Source organism: Phyllostomus discolor, chromosome 8 (genome assembly GCF_004126475.2).
Source record: "Phyllostomus discolor isolate MPI-MPIP mPhyDis1 chromosome 8, mPhyDis1.pri.v3, whole genome shotgun sequence".
NCBI classification, from domain to species: domain Eukaryota; kingdom Metazoa; phylum Chordata; class Mammalia; order Chiroptera; family Phyllostomidae; genus Phyllostomus; species Phyllostomus discolor.
This window is the reverse complement of record NC_040910.2, coordinates 93055301-93072399: the sequence shown is the minus strand read 5'-3', so window position 1 is coordinate 93072399 and position 17099 is coordinate 93055301. Positions and strand designations below refer to the sequence as shown.

The window sequence follows — 17099 nt, the reverse complement described above, 5'->3', positions numbered from 1 at the left end:
TCGGTGGGCTAGTGATGTCGGGGGAGCCCCTGGCTGTAGTTGCCGCGCCTGCCTGGGGCTCACCTCCCCTGGGCCACAGGGATATTCCCCGTACTAACTCGGCTTCCTCTCCAGAGGGTTGGGATGCAGGGTACCTCCCTGCCCCATCATCCCCACATTTCCCGAGTGCGCGCAGCTTATTGGCTGTAACGCCCTCTGTGGGGGATGGAGCTCAGGGAGATGTCAGGCCCAGCGCTCTTTCAGCGTCCACACGTGTCGTTCTGTGCCCAGGGCTTCCGCTGTTTGGAGCCCGACTGCAGAGGGAGCAGCCTTTGGCCAGGAGGCAGGGGCCATGCGGACGGGCTAACTTCCTAGACATCGCAGGGCACCGTGGCCCATTTGGACCTTGGCTCTCGGCTCCTGGGCCGATGCCCACGGGAGTGGCGAGCGCTCCAGGTCACCCTTCCTGGCTTCTCAGTGCGGGAGCTTGGGACAGCGCCATCTCACACTGTAAACTGACCCCTAACAAGCCCTGCATAACTCACCTCCAAATTCTTCATTTTCCCTAGCTTCCAAACCTCAAGTAACTCTGTCTGGCCAGATGGACTCTGGGCTTTCCTCAAAGCGTCTCAGGGGCTCGATGGAGCAGTCACCTCTCATTGGCAGCCTTCCCCCAGGAGAAGGGTCTGGGGTTCGCGTGCGGGCTGGGGTCTGGCCACCTGTCCTACACAGAAGGCCGGGGCTCCTGAACAGGGACCCCTCAGCCCACGTGGCCACACGTTGGGAACAGACAGGCCTGGGCTCTGTAGGTTCTTGCTGTGAGTCTGGGAAAGACCTCTGTTCTTGAGGGGTAGGTCCAGGGTGTGACCCCCGGGTGCTGGGAGCAAAGCCGAAGGCCGAGGGCAGGCAGGCAGCAGGGGCAGAAAGGATCGGGGGCCAGGGAGGGGCTGAGATGCCTCGGTACAGCTCCAATTCAGCCCCACTGCGGCAGCTCTGGGGGCCGCGTGGCTGTGTGCGGGGTAGGTAGGTAGGTAGGTAGGTAGGTCGGTCGGTCCTGAGCCACAAGGCCGTGTGGTGGAAAGGGGAGGTGCTTCCAGACGTGGAGAAAGGCCCCGCTGTGGTAGGGCCTGCGTGCTCCTGCAGGACAGCAGGACGTAGGTCTTACTTTTCTTGTCTCAAGACTCCCAGATCTGCGAGGAGGAAGGTCAGTTTATGATTTATGATATGAATTTGATTTTCGAGTCCGTTCCAGAGGCTGAGTTCATCCTGGCCTTGGGAGTGCGCGCTGCACTTGCTTGGCCACAGAGGAGCATGCGCACAGCGCCCCCTGTGTGCCACCTCCGCCTCTTCACCTCCTCCGCTGCTCCGGAGCTGGGGACCCAGGCTCCGTGCCACTTCTTCGGGGACACAGGTCACAGTCCCCATTACAGGCTGTCAGAGCTCCACATACCTTTTTGTCCCAGTATGTACCACAGTTGCAGGTTTATACTTTGTTGTCAGATTTGTTTTTGAATAGGACATACATCCACCTGGTTTAAAAATGAACCGACGAATAAACAAACGTGCCTACAATGCGATGTCTCCCCCCGCCCCAGGTTCCCGCCTCCCTCGTTTCTTCAGTTGCAGCCACAGGTGACTAGTGTCACTAATTCTTCAAAAAGCGTTTGTTTTTGCGACAGAAGCCGAGTGCAGAATCTCACCTCCCTTCTCTTAGACACCAGCGGTACCACGCCACACACACTTCTTGGCACCTGGCCTGGTCATCCTAGTGCATCACGGAGACCAGCCCATTTACATGCAGCGCCCGCATCCCTGTTCCCACAGCTGTGCAGATTTCATTGCGTGTTTGTTCCACAAACTAGGCAGCTGGATCGAAGGACTTGGGTGTTTTCCTGTATCTTTTGCTCTTTTGATTAAGCTGGTGCGTCCGGCATTGTATCCCTATGCCAAGAATACAGTGTGCCCGTGCGGAGGGCGTTTGGACTGATCATTGGTAACCCTGCCTGCGCCGGAGCCCCCCAGCCCAGGGTGGTGGGAGAACAGTTCTGGATGTCTGCCAGTGTGATGGGTGAAGTGTAGATATTGGTTTTAGTTTTAGTTTGTATGCTTTTATTATGACTGCGGTGAGGCACCTTTTAATATGTATTTCCTCTTCTGTGAGCTGCCGTCCTTACCTCTGGTTCATTTTTCTCTTCAGTGTTTGCTCTCGTATCAATTCTAGGAGTGTTTATAAATTGGGAGGTTTTAGCTCCTATCGGTGGCGGGGGTCGCACATACGTTCTCCCCGTTTGCCTTTTGTCTGTGGATTTTGCCTGTGGTGGTGTGCCTCCGCAGAAATTCCTCACTGAGTGGATTGGTCTTTTCCTTACAGATTCTGCATTGTGAGTGATTGAAAGCCCCTATCCACTCCTTACTCAGAAGGGCATTTTCTTCTGGTTTCTTTTAGTGTTTTATGGATTTATTTTTACACTTAAACCATTGATTCTTTTGGAATTTATTCTGGCATCATTTGATAGGAGGTGTGAATCCAACTTTTTTATTGTTTTCTAGAGAGCCATCCAGCTGTCCCAACACCAACCAGGCACGGGCGTGCTGGCCTCCCGGACCAGGAGGCCAAGTGGCAGGGGACTAAACCCGGTCGCATGGGCGTCTGCTCGTGGGCCGGCGCCTGCGGCGGAGGCTTCAGGACAGGGCCTAGAGCCTGGCAGGCCTGGTCGCTTTCCCCTGTTGCTCTTCTTTTGCAGTTTTCTGGGCTGGATTTTCGTATTTTTTTATGTGAACTTTAGAATAAGCTTGCAGTGTGGAGAATGAAGCTTATTTTTATTTTATTTATATTTATGGGGCTAATGCTGGTGTGTGACACTGTATGAGGGTCAAGGGCATGAGGTTCACGTGCATTAGGTTTGTAGTACCACCTCTGCACCTCTGCTGTGTGCTCGCCGCCCGAGCCTACTCTCCCATCATCACACGTCTGACCCCGTGGCCCCCTCGTCCTCCCCTTTCCCTGTCATTGTATTAGGGTCGCTATAGATGATACATTTACTCAGGGAGATCGGGAGGGAAGCCTTTCTCTTCGCTGAAGTCTGTCTTTTGCCCTCCAAAAGTGTATTCAAGTTTTCTTCCTAAGGTCCTACACCTTCTTGTTCAGAATTTCATCTTGTTACGATTATAAATGCAGACTTTCTTCCACTATGTTTCCTCACCACTTATTTTTGCTTGGTTTGTGTGCCTTCCCACTGATAGGAAACCATGAGGTGTTTATTTAATTTATTTTAATGAAATGTATTGGCTTGCCCTGGCTAACACCACCACATGAGTTCGGGCGTAATCGCCCTGATGTCCTGGTGCCGGGCTGTGTCTGGCAAATAGTGGGCGCTGGTCAGCGGGGAGTGAGCGGACTTTGGGGGGGGCAGTGTTTAGACAGGGAGGCGCTTCCTCCACCAGGAGCTGGTGTCCCCCCAAAGCTGCTCTTGTTAGCATGCCCACAGGGACCCAGAGCTATAGATCCCCCTCTCTTCCTCTTTTCTCCCCTATTTGCTGAGCCCTGACAACGCGCCATGCCCTTGCCGGCGGTTTTGGGAGGGACGGGCGCGGCACACACCTCCACGCCAGGGCCCGCGCTCACCAGCTGCGTACAGATAGGAGCTCAGGCTCGGAAATCAGTGCCAGTCCCGGCTCTGCCTCCCTCGGCCGGCCTGAGGCTGGGCAAAGGCCTTCAGCTCCGAGCTCAGCCCCTTGTCCGTCATGACCGTGGGGCTAATGATGATGCCCGCTTTACAGAGATGCTGTGCAGGTGTGTGCCGGGCCCTCCGCACAGGGCCGGGCACGCAGGGCATGTTCGGTGAACACCGGGCCGTTTCTGGGCCCCTGGGTTACTGCCCTGGAAGTGATTCCCAACCTCAGAGATGGCCCTTGAACAATCCCGTGTGAAGTGCAGGTCAACTGAAAAACAAATCTGTCTGTATGTGGATCTGCAGGGCCCACCCCGTGCTGCCCAGAGGTCAGGTCGTCTGCAGTTGCCGAGCTGGTTGCTGGGAGCAGCGTGTGCCCTCTCGGAGGCCACCTGGCATTTCCTCGGGATCCTGGCTCCCACCAGCTGCGTGTCCTTGGGCAAGTCGCGCTCCCACCCTGGGCCTCCTGGTCCTCATTTGTGACGTTGGGAGGCTGGACGAGAATGAGCCCCGAGGCCTGCCTCCCCGTGCCCCGACGTTCTGTGTGTCTGATGCAGACACACCCGGCCCCGCTGGCCAAGCGTGCTTTGGCGATCTCCCGAGGAGATGGATGTTTGGCGGTATCGCAGTCGTTAAAACATAACAGGCTTCTGAACTGGGGCCAGAACGTAATGAATCCCATTTCTATAAAACGATGATGATGACGAGACCAGCCATGGAGTGGGGTTTGTTGGCGTGGCCAGCCCGTCTGGCCCCTCGTCCTCTGCAACGAACACAGGAGTGAGCCTCTGGCAAAGTCGTTCGGTGTGGCGCCTGCGGAGCTTCCGAGTACAGCCGGGGCGTGAGTGGCTGGGCTGGCTCCCCTTTCTCTCGGGCTGACGGGGCCGAGGCTCCAGTTTATACTTGTGTTGGTGCCACGGGCGGGGCTTCCTTCTACCACCTGTCCAGGTTCCAGGCTGTCAGAGTCAGGAGGGGTGTTTGGGACCACATAGTCAAAGGCCTCACTTTATAGAGGGAGACCCCAAAGGCCGGAGAGGAAGAGCTTTGCTGAAGCCTTGCAGCTGATGAGCAGAGATCCACAGATGCTTGTGTGCTCTTCTCCACTTCTCCTCGGCCGGGACTGTGCCCCCCGCCACCCCGCTGATGGCTCCTACCTGCCCCTGCCCCTGCGGGTCTGGCAGTGGCCCTCTTCCCGGGTTCCCCCAGCCTGTCTGGTCCCTTCCCGGGGAAGGTATGTTTGACAGCCAAGGACTTTGTCTGATGGGCTAAGTAGATTGGCCGTTATCCCAAGGGGCAAGAGGGGACCATCAAAGGTGGCATTATGACTGGACGGCATTTATTGAGCCCTGAGTGCTGGCAAGAGTGTGTGTGTGGGGGGTGGGCATGGGAAGCCAGAGCAGGAAGTGCAAAGGGCCCCGCTCTCCAGCAGCCTGCGGTCTTCCTGGCTGAACCTCAGGGTCTGACAGGGGTGAGTCCTGACCAGCTGGGCCCCGGGGGACATGGAGAAGACGCAGCTGGAGATGGGGAGGAGGCTGTCCCGAAACCCAGGGAGAGACCATGGGGTCTGAACCGAGGCTGTGCAGCAGGATGGGGAGGCTTCTGTTTTATGGAGGGAGTCACAGGACTTGGTCACTAGTGACTGGACCTGGAGGTGGGTGACTGTGAGGGGAAAAGGAGTTGACAATGTCCAGGCTCTGGCTGGACTCTTCCAGACTGTAACTGCCCAGGTGGCAGAGGAGCAGGGTGGGGGCTGCCATTGGTCCTAAGGTGTTCCTAAGGGATGGCATGGCCTCACCGTGCAGCCACCTGTGGTGTCTCTTTGGGTTCTGTCGGCCCATGGTCCGCATTCTCCCCGGGGGCTAGTCCCGTGTGCCGGGGAGCACGTGGGTGCTCCCAGAAAGGTGTCTGTGCACATGCTTCATCACTATTTTTGAAAAATGCCTTAGGCTGTCTTGCCTCTAGTGAAAGGAGAGAGACGAGAGAGGAGTGGACACAGAGCTGGTGGCCCTGGGCCAGGCCTCGCCATTCCTCTGTCCCCGCTGTCCACTCACTAGTTCCTGTTTTGGGAAAAGGGGCCTGGAGTTACCAAAGGGATGGAAGACATGGCCCCTTTTCTCGAGGAGTTTATGGTTTAATTGAAGGGACAAGAAGAAATGAGTCACTAGGAAGCAAGTACCACAGCCAAGCGGACCATATACCAGAAGTTTCAGAACTGGGAGTTTGGAGCAGGCCCTGGTAATCTGGGAAGGCTGCCTGGAGGAGTTGATAGGCCTAAAAGGTGAGGGAGAATGGGTGAGAGAGAGTGGAAAAAGAAGGTAAAACAGCAGCAGGAACTGCATGTGCAAAGATGCCAAGGTGGGAATCGGGGGATTCACGGGGGCATCTAGACTGGGTTGGTAGGTCTTCTGGGAACTTAGGTCCTTCGTTAGCTCCTGCAGCTTGGAAGAACAGAGCAGGGGTGACAGAGTAACCTATTGGGCTTGGGAGGTGTTGCCCCAAACCCAGCTCCTCTCCCCAGGGGACCTTTCCCAGCCTCCTGGAGAGGGACATCCGTTGAGCCCCGCCCCCAACCCCGCAGGACTTGTGTCCTCCGGTCTCACTCTGAGTTTCTTGTCGGGTGGCCCCCTTGGGCAGTGGCTCTCCAGAGGCAGGACCTGGTTTGGGACGCTTGGTACTTGCCCCAGGAGTGTCCAGAGGTTTGTCACTGAGGGCTAAGGCAGGAAAGCTAGTTCCTACTGGACAGAGCTACTCAGCCAAACCAAGGGACCCAGGAAGGCCAGAGCCCACAGCCCAGCTGCTGGCCCCGCCCTCCTCAGCTGAACCTGCGCTCTGGGCTGCCCCAGCCCCAGGGGGTGGTGAGGGCAGAGCCCTCCCAGACCAAGGCTTCTGTGCAGGCTTTCCACGGAAGAGCTTGGCTCTGGCCCTTCCCTCAGCACTCTGGACACTCAGAGGTTAAATCTTTCACTGAGTTTCTGCACCAGGTCTGCTCCCTGGGAACCTGGGAGGGTGGGAGCCAGCAGGGCCAGCCCAGCCGGGCCCTGCCCAGCCCGGCCCGGCAGCCAGGACGGGAGCCCAAGGGTTAACAAAAGTGGCAGTGCTGATAAAATGCCCCAAATTCCTGGTCCTGCCTCCAATGGGGAGTGCGTCTGGCAAATGTCAGCGATAAAAAATACATTTTAATGGCACCTGATGCAGCCGCTACCGTGGGGCACAGCTGAGCAAGGCAGGTCCGGGGCAGCCACTGCCGGGTGTTACTCCCCCAGGCTCAGGGCCACACCCCTCGGGCCCCTCCCCTGGCCGCAGCAACCAGGGTGACCCACCTCCCCAGCCCCAAGCATCCTCAAGGGCCCGTGGGTGCCTCGGGGCCCCAGACTTCTCTGGTGTTACTTTAGGAACTTGGCTCACCACCTACCTTGCTACCTTGAACTCTAGCCCTGGAGGGAGCTTCCCTCCAGGTCAGGATGCAGCTGAGTCCCCCAGCGCCCTCAGCAGGCGTCTGTGAGTGCGGAGCATAAGCGAACAAAGGAGTGACTAGATGACAGAGGTCAGCGAGCAGCGTTTTCCTCAGATCCCTGCCCCCCACCCATTCCACAGGCTCCTGGGCTGGGAAGCTGCTTTTCTTGCTAACAACTGTGAGGAGGGGCTGAGCCCCTGCGGTGGGCATTTCCAGGGAGGACAGGCCACGTGTGAGCAGTGGGGAGGGGGTAAGCAGGCTGTGGGGTGGGGAGAAGAGGCAGGAGAGGAGCGGGAGAAGCCAGGGGGAGAGTCTGCCTGGAGGGGAGAACCTGAGGGAGGTAAGTTATGTATCACGGTCCCATTTTGCAACTATGGATGCTGAGGCTCAGAGACGGTCAGTGACTTGTCTGAGGTCGCACAGTGAGGCAGCTCGCCCTGGACTTCTACCTGTGACTCAGAGTTCCCCTTCGAGCACTGTGCTGAGTTCACCAGGGGTCTTTGAACTAAGTTCAGGGCCCCAGGGTGGCGGCCTGTCACCTCAGCGGGTCCTGGGGGCGGCCTCGTGCTGCAGCGGAGGGGCTGAGTAGGGCCCTCGGGGGCTGGGTGGGGGTCCAGGGCCTGGCTCTGCAGGTGGGAACTTCAGGACCTTTCTGGGCCCAGGCCCTGCAGCCTGGCCCTGCAGCCTGGGCTTTCAGGAAATGAGGGCCAGCTCGGGGCCAGCTGAAAGAGGCCCAGGATCAGGGGGTAGCAGACCTGGAGCTCAGAATGAGACCCTTCTCTTCTAGATCATCCTCAACTCCATGCACAAGTACCAGCCACGGCTGCACATCGTGAAGGCTGATGAGAACAATGCTTTTGGCTCCAAAAACACAGCTTTCTGCACCCACGTGTTCCCAGAGACTTCCTTCATCTCTGTGACCTCCTACCAGAATCACAAGGTACAGCTGTGGTCCCCACAGCCTGCCCCACCCCCAGACACCCTGCGGCATTTCTGCTGGCATTTCAGAGAGGAAGCTCTGGAGGCAGTGAGGCTGAGGCAGGTGCAGCTCAGGGACCTCAGAGCCTGCCACATCCCTCAGAGCAGTGAGACGTTGCACAGTGGGCAGGAAGGGGGACCAGACTCCTCCACCTCTGGCACAGAGTGGTTATGGCCTCTATCTGGGAGCTGGATGAAGTTGGCAACGGTAAAACCTGGGGCCTGGAGCCTTCCCCATTGGCTTGAGTGCTAGGACCCTCGGTCTCCAATATCCCTCCCTGGTGGGACTCAAGGGTCAAGTTCTGGGCCTGCAGGAGGGAGTAAATGGGGAGGGTACCCTGTGCACTGTCAGCTGTGTGGGAGCAGGGGGGACGGAACCACCCGCAGGCTGTGCTCAGAAGGCGGGGGGTGTCCTGGCTGCCTCCGCCCACCTCTCCGTGGCCTCTGCCTTTGCCGCGCTACCCTTTCCGGGTGCTCTTCACATCGTGCACACGGGACTGGTGAGGTGGACGGGGGTCACCACAGAAAGACCGTAGGCTGTGGTGGGTCTTAGGCAGAGAGTGACAGAGTCAGATCTGCACTTGGATCGGTCACTCAGAACCTGATGCAGCAGCTGCACTGGACAGGGGTGACGTGGACAGGAAGCTGTTACAGGCCCCCAGGAGAGGATGATGCGGGACTGAAGCCAGCAGCATGGGGAGAGCCGAAGGCAGACTTAGAGGGTCTGCAGCAAAGAGGGTGGGTGAGAGCCAGTGACGAGATGTAAGTGGTGAAGCTAAGGAGGTCCCAGCGAGACTCCTGGCCAGCCCAGGGCTTGGGCATGTGACTTCCCCGACCCCGCTGTGCATTGGGACTGTGCCTGGGGTGGGGCACCAGGTCCCGAGGCCAGCCAGTCCCGCTACCCCCGCGACCCTGCTGTGTGTCCTCTCCTGACAGATCACACAGCTGAAAATTGAGAACAACCCTTTCGCCAAGGGATTCCGGGGCAGCGACGACAGTGACCTGCGTGTGGCCCGGCTGCAGAGGTGGGCTTCCCGGCCGGGGTGGGGTGGGCGGACCGGGTTCTTGTGCCTGGAGTCCGTAACCCTCACGGCACCGTCGCCCCTTCCCTGTGTCCCTCCGCCTGTGCTCCCCGCTGCTCCAGCAAAGAGTACCCCGTGATCTCCAAAAGCATCACGAGGCAGAGGCTCGTCTCCACTCAGCTCTCGACCAAGCCCGACGTCAGCCCCCTGCACGGCCCCCACCAGGCGCTCCAGCACTACCAGTACGAGAACGGCGCCCACATGCAGTTCGCCGCGGCCGAGCCGCAGGACCTTCCCCTCAACGCCTTCCCGGCCCAGAGGGACTCCAGCCTCTTCTATCACTGCCTGAAAAGACGAGGTAGCTCTCTCCTGGCCTAGAGGCCCCAGGGGGTCGGGGAGGGGTGCAGCTCTCCTCACAGACACTCCCCACTGCTCATTGAGCGCGCAGGATCGCACACCCGTGTGCTTGTGTGCACAGGCACACATGCGCACGCACGCACCTGGTGACTTGTGTGGCCCAGGGGAGCAAGCCTGAAAGGACAGGGACCACAGCCAGGCTCAGGGCGGGGAGGTTGGGTCTGGCTTTAGTGCAGCCTTCAGAACCCTCACAGACAGCCCGTGGCCTGGGTGTCCCCAGGCCCCGTACCCCCCCGCAGTTCAGGTGCAGCTTCACAGCCTGCGCCTGCGCGGGGAGCCCTGCACCGGGTGGCCCTGCCCCTGAGCGCGGGCGGAGGCCGAGATGTCAGGGTCCAGCGTCATTTGCCAAAGCAACCTCAGTCCTAAAACAGGGATGAGCTAGAGACACGACGACAGGCTCCCACTTGTCACACCGGGACCTGCGAAGGCTTCCGGAGAGCGGGAACACGCTGCTGAGGGTGGGGGTGGGGGTGGGCTGCGGCCCCGCGGTGGGCGGCAGTGCCGTCCCAGTCCCAGCCGAAAGGGCTTCTCCGGGAAGGAGAGGCGCCCTGAGCGCCGGAACGAACGTCCGCGCTCTGGTGCCGGGTCTCGGTTTCCTGGCCTACAAAATAGGGATGTTATTCCACTGGGAGACTTCCACTGAATGGCACTGAAATTCTCCTGGGAATGAGTTTGGGGACTTCGCTGGCATTCCAGAACGTTCTCTCGGCCCAGCTCCCAGCTCTGAGGATCCCCTGAGCCCGTCCTGCTAGAACCACTGATCTAGACCCGAGGCTGGCCATCTGCGGCCCGTGGGTGCGTGTGTGCTGGCCTGTGAGCTGTACAACACGGTTTTCACGTTTTCAAATAGTTGAAAAAATCAAAAGACTACTTCATGATATGTGAGCGTTATATAAAATACAAATTTTAGTATTCATAAAAAAAGACAGTGAAACACAGCCGTACATGTTTATTTACCTGTCGTTGCGGCTGCTCTCCTGCGACCACCGCGGAGCCGAGCGGAGGGAGGGAGGCCGCGCGCGCCGCCGCGGCCTCGGGCCACACTGAGCGTCATGAAACCAGGGCGACCCCAGGCCAGTTGTTGTGACCTCGAGTTCAGTTCCTGCAGCGTATTTCTGGTCCCAGAAACATCACCGCCCTTCTCAATGAAGACCCCAAACACTTCAATATTAAACTTTGAGATGTTAAACTGTATATACATTTAAGAAAGATTAATTTACAAAGGTAAGAGGGTGATTTTCCAACCCACTGATCCCAGTTCAGAGTCTTGGGTGGTGAGAGCCGATCTCGCAGCTCAGGGCACAAGGCGGACCCGCCTCGGACAGGGCGCCCTTCCGTCGCAGGGCCAGCCACGCCCCCAGCCCACACTCGGACTGGGACCACTCAGACCCGGACCACGCAGGCACGCCCCTCCCCTCACGCACTCATCCTGGGACAGGGGAGGAAACCCGAGTGCCGGAGAAAACCCGCGTGGATGTGGCGAGGAGGGGCGAGCTCCACACAAACAGTGGCCCTGGCCCAGAATTGTTTTTTCCCTTATCAACATTATAAAGAAATGACGTTGAGCGAAACAGCTTTATTCAGAGGCCTAATGCAGTCGTGACAGGTTCCATATGGCCCACAAAGCCTAAAATATTTACTATCTGGGCCTTTGCAGAAAAAGTTTGCTCACTCCTGACCTAGAGTGACTGGGCCACTTTCCAAGTTCAAGAGCTTAGTGTTCTTGAGAGAAAGGAGGACTTTGGAGAGAAGATGGAGAGGGGATGAGTGGGGGATGACTGAGAGGGCTGGGCAGGAGAGAGGGAGGGGCGAGTCCCTCCCTATCGGGGAAGCTGCCTCCAAAGGGGGCAGAGGGGAGCGCAGGGCCCCACACGTGGCCACTGCCCCAGGCCACCCCGCGCTGTGCAGGCACACAGCTCCCAGGACGAATCCCTAGAGAAGACGGGGTGGTCGGCAAGAGGAGCCACTGGAGAAGCGTTCTTAAGTCTGCTGAGTGAGCTGCTGCCCGGGTCCCAGAGCCTGGGGCATCCCTGGGTGCCCAGGGTGGGGGGGGGGAGGCCACGCTGCACCAGGCAGTCCAGCCCTCGTGGATGGGGCCATGGAAAGACGCACAAACGTGGTTTGGGGCGGCAGCTGCCCTCTTTCCCGGAACAGACTATTAGCTTAGGCTCCGAAGTACAAGTCACCTTTTACTTATTACCAGCTCCATTTCTTAATTTTGTAAACAGTGTTATATTGGAATCTGTGATTAACAGTTTGATGGGACTTCTTTGAACATGCGTAGGGTTTACTTCTTCTGAAAGCAACAGGAACGTGCTCCACAGAGCTTTGGCTGGCTGAGGCCTTCGTGGGAGCGGAGGCTAGAGGCAGAGACGCTGCGGCTTTCATTTTCTGGCTAATTCAGTCAGATGTGGCCTCTGGGCTCGGTTTGGTCTGGAAGTTGTCTCTACTTTCCTTGGCCAGAAGTGGGCCTCGCCTGAGAATGCCAGCACACATGAAGGCCACTTCCCATCCCCAAGCGTCAAGGCAAAGGATCAAAGCTGTGCGCCTCCTGGCCAAGCACATCGCTCAGTGTCCAGTGATGCAGTGTCCCCTGTGGCCTGTGAGCAAGGCCCATACTCTTACCGCTTCTTGGCTGCTGCCACCTTGTAGAAGCTGTGGCTGATTAAGATGGTTCGGGGAGTGCCAGGGCAACACGGGGCAAGGGCGGGCCCGAGTGACGGAGGTAGGCTGTCCTGGCATCGGGCCGGGTGCTCTGACCCCGGGGCTGGTGGGGAAAGGCCCTTCCTGAAGGTTTCTTTGTCTTCCAGCAGACAGTGCCCGCCACCTGGACTTGCCCTGCAAGCGCTCCTACCTGGAAGCTCCCTCCGCGGTGGGGGAGGATCACTACTTCCGGTCGCCCCCTCCCTACGACCAGCAGATGCTGAGCCCCTCCTACTGCAGTGAGGTGACCCCAAGAGAAGCCTGTATGTACTCAGGTTCCGGGCCCGAGATGGCCGGGGTGTCTGGGGTGGACGACTTGCCCCCACCCCCGCTGAGCTGTAACATGTGGACGTCGGTCTCCCCGTACACGAGCTACAGCGTGCAGACCATGGAGACCGTGCCCTACCAGTCCTTCCCCACGCACTTCACCGCCACCACTGTGATGCCTCGGCTGCCTGCCATCTCCGCTCAGAGCCCCCAGCCACCGGGGAACACCCACTTCAGTGTCTACAATCAGCTCTCGCAGTCTCAGGTCCGAGAGCGGGGGCCCACCGCCCCCTTCCCCAGGGAGCGCGGCCTCCCCGCGGTGTGCGAGAGGAAGCCGCCCTCCCCGCACCTGAGCGCTGCCAGCGAGTTTCTCTACTCGCAGAGCTTCTCCTTCTCCCGGGAAGCCTCCCTGCAGTATCATTCAGGAATGGGGACCGTGGAGAACTGGACTGACGGGTGACTCCCACGTTCCCCTCAGACAGCCCCAGGACAGTGTTAACCCAGTGTTAGCCCCTGTGGGTGGCCTGCACTACCGAGAAACACAGGAAGGTATTTTAAAGGGTGGGTGTGTGCGTGTGTGTGCGCGTGTGTCGGAGGGCCTCTGTCTCCTGCGGTACCTCTGAGGCCACGACCAGGCAGAAAACAGGGCGGTCTGAGAAGTGCTTTTGTCTGCAGGACCTGCGTCCGCTGTTACCGGACATCCCCCGAACATGCCCACAGGTGGGGTGGAAGGGGAAGTTCATGTGAGTTATCAAGAGGTTTTTACAATGTCATACTGACTTACTCAGGGCCAGGTGGTGAGGTCTGCCCGCAGGGACAGTGGTGGGGGGACTCTCACTGCCGGGGTGGGAGGGCTCTCTGCAGGCCGCAGAGCTCCTGGTCGAGGGCGGAGCTGAGAACCCTGTGGGGAGCCGAGCTGCAGCCCACGCCTGTGGCTTCTGGAGGTTCTGGAAGGCCGCCTGAGAGGTGGGCTCGGCCCGGCGCAGAGCACACTCAGAGTGGAGCTGGCTGCTCAGCCAGTGGCCTGGAAACTCGCCCCCAGAGCTCTGGGGGCTGAGGGCTGACTGTCAGAGAGGGTCAGGTGCTAGGTGCCACCTGATGAGTATTAAAAACAATTTTTTTCCTTCAAGAGGAGGGAAAATGAAACCAATGGCATCTCTGTCATCATTCAGGTTTTCTTACAAAGTACAGAGCCCCGACGGTCCCCGACGTGCAGGCTCTCACTCCCTCTAGGGTGCAGGACTTGCCTCTCGGGCGCCGTCTGCGTCCTGGCGCTGGCGACGAGGAAGGCTGGTGCCGCAGCTGGGCACCTCCAGAGCCTGTTCCGCTCCGGGTCCCTCTGGGGCAGGTGGCCCAACAGAGATAAACATGAGACCGGAGAACACATTCCCTCCTTCCAGTAAATTCAGCCGGTGCACTCTGCTCCGAGGAGCAGGGACGACTCTTCTCCCGTGGGGCGGGTCGGAGGGCCTCCACCCAGCGCTGTGCCATCACCAGGCCACCCGTGCGGCTGGTGCGAACCCTGTCACCAGATTGGGGAAGTCACTACATTCTTTGCATGCTGAATAGCTATTTATATATTATATAAGTAAATAAAGAAATATATATATATATATCTCACAAATGCAGGCCACATGTCAAATTCAGCTTTGCTTTTTACGAATGAATAAACTTTAAAAAGTGAAACGTCAGAGGGGGTATTTGGAAAGACATCTATTTAAATTTTTATTACACACCTGATGTTAAAAATTAAGAATGGTGTAGAAAAACATATAAATAAATAAATATATATAGAGAGAGATATAAACACACACAGTACAGGTTAAACCTCTATTAGAAGACACATTAGCTAACAGGGGACATGGAATTTCCAGTGTTTCATTATATAGCATGGACGTTTTATTTCACGTATCGGAACATAAAGCCATTTGACAACTGCGAAGTGTGTGGGTGCTCTTTACTGCTGGCTCGCCCGTTCTCGGTTCAACAACGGCCTCTGCTTCCCCTCCGCTCGTGTTTTTCTCTGGAGGGCCACGCGGGGCCCTCGGTGCCGCTGACACTTGTATCAGGAGCCTCTTCGCTTCGAGAGACATCGTTTAGGACACGGAGCAACTGGACTTTGACTTCATGCTCCTCCTCTGGTGACGGGCCCACGAAGACCCCGGAAGGACAGGGTAGGCCGTGCACAGGGACCCGTCACCTCTCAGTGGTCAACACACAACCTGGTGATTCTGGGAGGTGGTCTCCCAGTGGGGTTTGTGCAGCTGCTGCAGAAAAGGAGCTGAGCGCAGGTTCCCCTCAGAGGCCGGGCTCCCCTGGGCTGTCGGCCGTGAGGTCATCAGCCACCAGCACCCAGAGAGGAGGGCTCCGGGCCTGTCGAAGCCCTCCACACACACACTCCTCCCCTAGGTTCCCTGAAGCCTGGCCTCGGGAGGGAGTGGGGAAAGGGAGAGGGAATCCAGTCCAGGTTGTCCCTACTGGATTAGCAGAGAAACCAGTGTCAGATGGTGCTATTGCGTCTCCCTCCACACAGCCCCCTGCCGCTTGCCCTGCCCCTCACGGCTCCTTTGCCAAAGCCATTCACCGCCATCCACCACCTCCAGCGCAGGCTGGTCTGGGACGCCACGGGGACAGAGGGCGAGGGTGAGGGGGTCTTTTCAGCCCTGTCCTCAGCAGGATTAAGACTTTCTGCTGGATAAAAAGTCAGTCTTGTCTCCTGTTTCCTCGGAGCCCTTCCCTTGTGGCTCTCAGGTTTCTCTCTGGCTGGACTTCTTCCCTTGGCTGTTGGCTCCCTCCTTGGGCTTGCTGATCACTGAGGAAAACTTAACTCGTCTCTGGGGACAGGAGAGGGGGGCGGTGTGCTCTTCCGAACTCACACTTGCTCTGCTCTTTCCTTTCTGGGTGACAACTGCATTCTGGGATACTCCGTACCTTCGAGAGCCCCGGGCAGAGGGCTGGGAGCGAGCTGTGGGTTCCAAAGCTCTCTCCAGACACAGAGCTGCCTGCGTCCCAGGTAGAGCGAGCCATTTCTAAAGGGAGCGCTTGCCTGCAGGCAGCCCGTAGCTTCCCACCAGCTCTCTGGGAAGCAGGAAGGAGCTCCGGGGTCTTCCCCGCCCAGGTACGGCCAGAGCAAGGCCTGCAGTGGGATTTGTGGAGCTTTCCTGCCCCTCTGGATCGACAAGTCAATAAAAAGGGGGCACATGGGATACCCTGGAACAAAGGGCACTATTCAGTAGCGCCAACAGGTCGTACATCATCGGGCCAGAAGCCTGCCACATGAAAAGTGTCTGCTTCTGCTGTGCCCTGCCTGGGGAGGAAAAAAAAAGAACGATGAACATTCATCTGTGAGGCCACAGGCAGGCGCCCCCCAGGGCTCCGCGCCCCAGCCCGGGCCCAGGCCACTGGGAAAAGTGGGGCTAGGCTCTCCGCCAGCTCAGCCACCCGACGACGTCCTCCCGCAGTGGAAGAGGCTGGAATAACAAAAGGGAGAATGAGAAGAGAAGTTGGGTCAGACTGACAAATTGTTAAAAAACCAAACCAACTTCCAGCCTCTGCTGGGCCTCAGGAGGTCAAGAGGCCTCGGCTGGCCCCGCTAATGGAGCCTGCTGGAGGGGCAGCGCTGGCCCCTCGGTGTCTTATCTTACAGCATAAAATTAAAACCCACTTAAAAGGCCGGAGGGCATGTTAACATTCCCCCTGCTGTCTAATTGAAGTAGTTCCCAGTGCAAAGGATTTCACTTGAAAGATGTCCTCCTCCACGCCCCGGTCCCGCTGCTTGGCCGGCGGGGGCAGGGGCGGGGGCAGGGAGGGAGAGGCTGTCAGTTCAAGACCAGTACCAGCTCCGGCCAGAAACGCACCCCTTCTGCCTGCTGCCCCCACCCAGGCGGCAGGTGGCGACAGCAAAGGTTAGGACAGGTTGGGCTGTTTTGTATTTTTTTGAATTTACAAATTCATTAGCAGCTGTGTCAGCAGAGGCTAGACCCCTGACAAGCAGCCCTGGCAAGGACTCCAATATGGCCAGTGCCACAGGCAGACCTGGCGGTTTCTGCGGCCGAGAGGTTTCCACTCTGTCCCCCCGCGAGGCCCTCCTCCCTCCTATGCAAACGCGCTGCAGGTCTCCAAGGCATACGGAATCAATCAGGGACATCCTGTAAAGGTGATGAACTTGCACCGGCCATCCCGAGTAATGGGAACCAGTCAGCCCGAAGCCGGCCTGGACTGAAAGCCAAGGTGACAGCTATTAAGCAATTGTGTGCAGAACAAAATGGCAAAGGGGCCAGGTAATCAATTCAATTTCGATGGGCAAACCCAGCAACGGCAGCGTCTGTCGCAGCTGATTAGAGAGGGCCCGGCCGGGGCGCGCGGTGCGAGCCCATCGCAGATCAGAAACAGGCCCGGGATGAAAAGGGAGGGAACCGTCTCCTGAGAAGCAGGCGATGAAGGACTCTGTTTTATGTGACTGTGTTCTTCCTCCTCTCCTTGAAGAAAGAGCAGAAAAAAAGCAAGCAGTTTGGAGATTAGATAGTTTTCTTTTCAGCCATTTATCATTATGAAAGAAAGTAGACAGGGCAGGGGCAGAAAACTCTCCAGTGGGATTTCTGCGAAGTC

General features: G+C 58.0%; 1 protein-coding gene across 2 annotated transcripts in view; it reads left to right on the top strand.

Annotated features, from left to right (window-relative positions):
• The window catches only part of TBX4 (T-box transcription factor 4), a 30403-nt gene extending 15970 nt beyond the window's left edge, over nt 1-14433 (top strand). Inside the window, exons 6-9 of one of the 2 annotated variants that reach the window (XM_028520089.2) lie at nt 7892-8044; nt 9019-9107; nt 9227-9462; nt 12335-14433. In XM_028520089.2, the coding sequence (XP_028375890.1) occupies nt 7892-8044; nt 9019-9107; nt 9227-9462; nt 12335-12951 (1095 nt within the window). In that variant the 3' untranslated portion in view covers nt 12952-14433. Of the gene's footprint in view, nt 1-7891; nt 8045-9018; nt 9108-9226; nt 9463-12331 lie in introns of both variants that reach the window. The other variant, XM_028520091.2, reaches the window with a different exon arrangement.
• Nucleotides 14434-17099: the final 2666 nt, after the last annotated feature.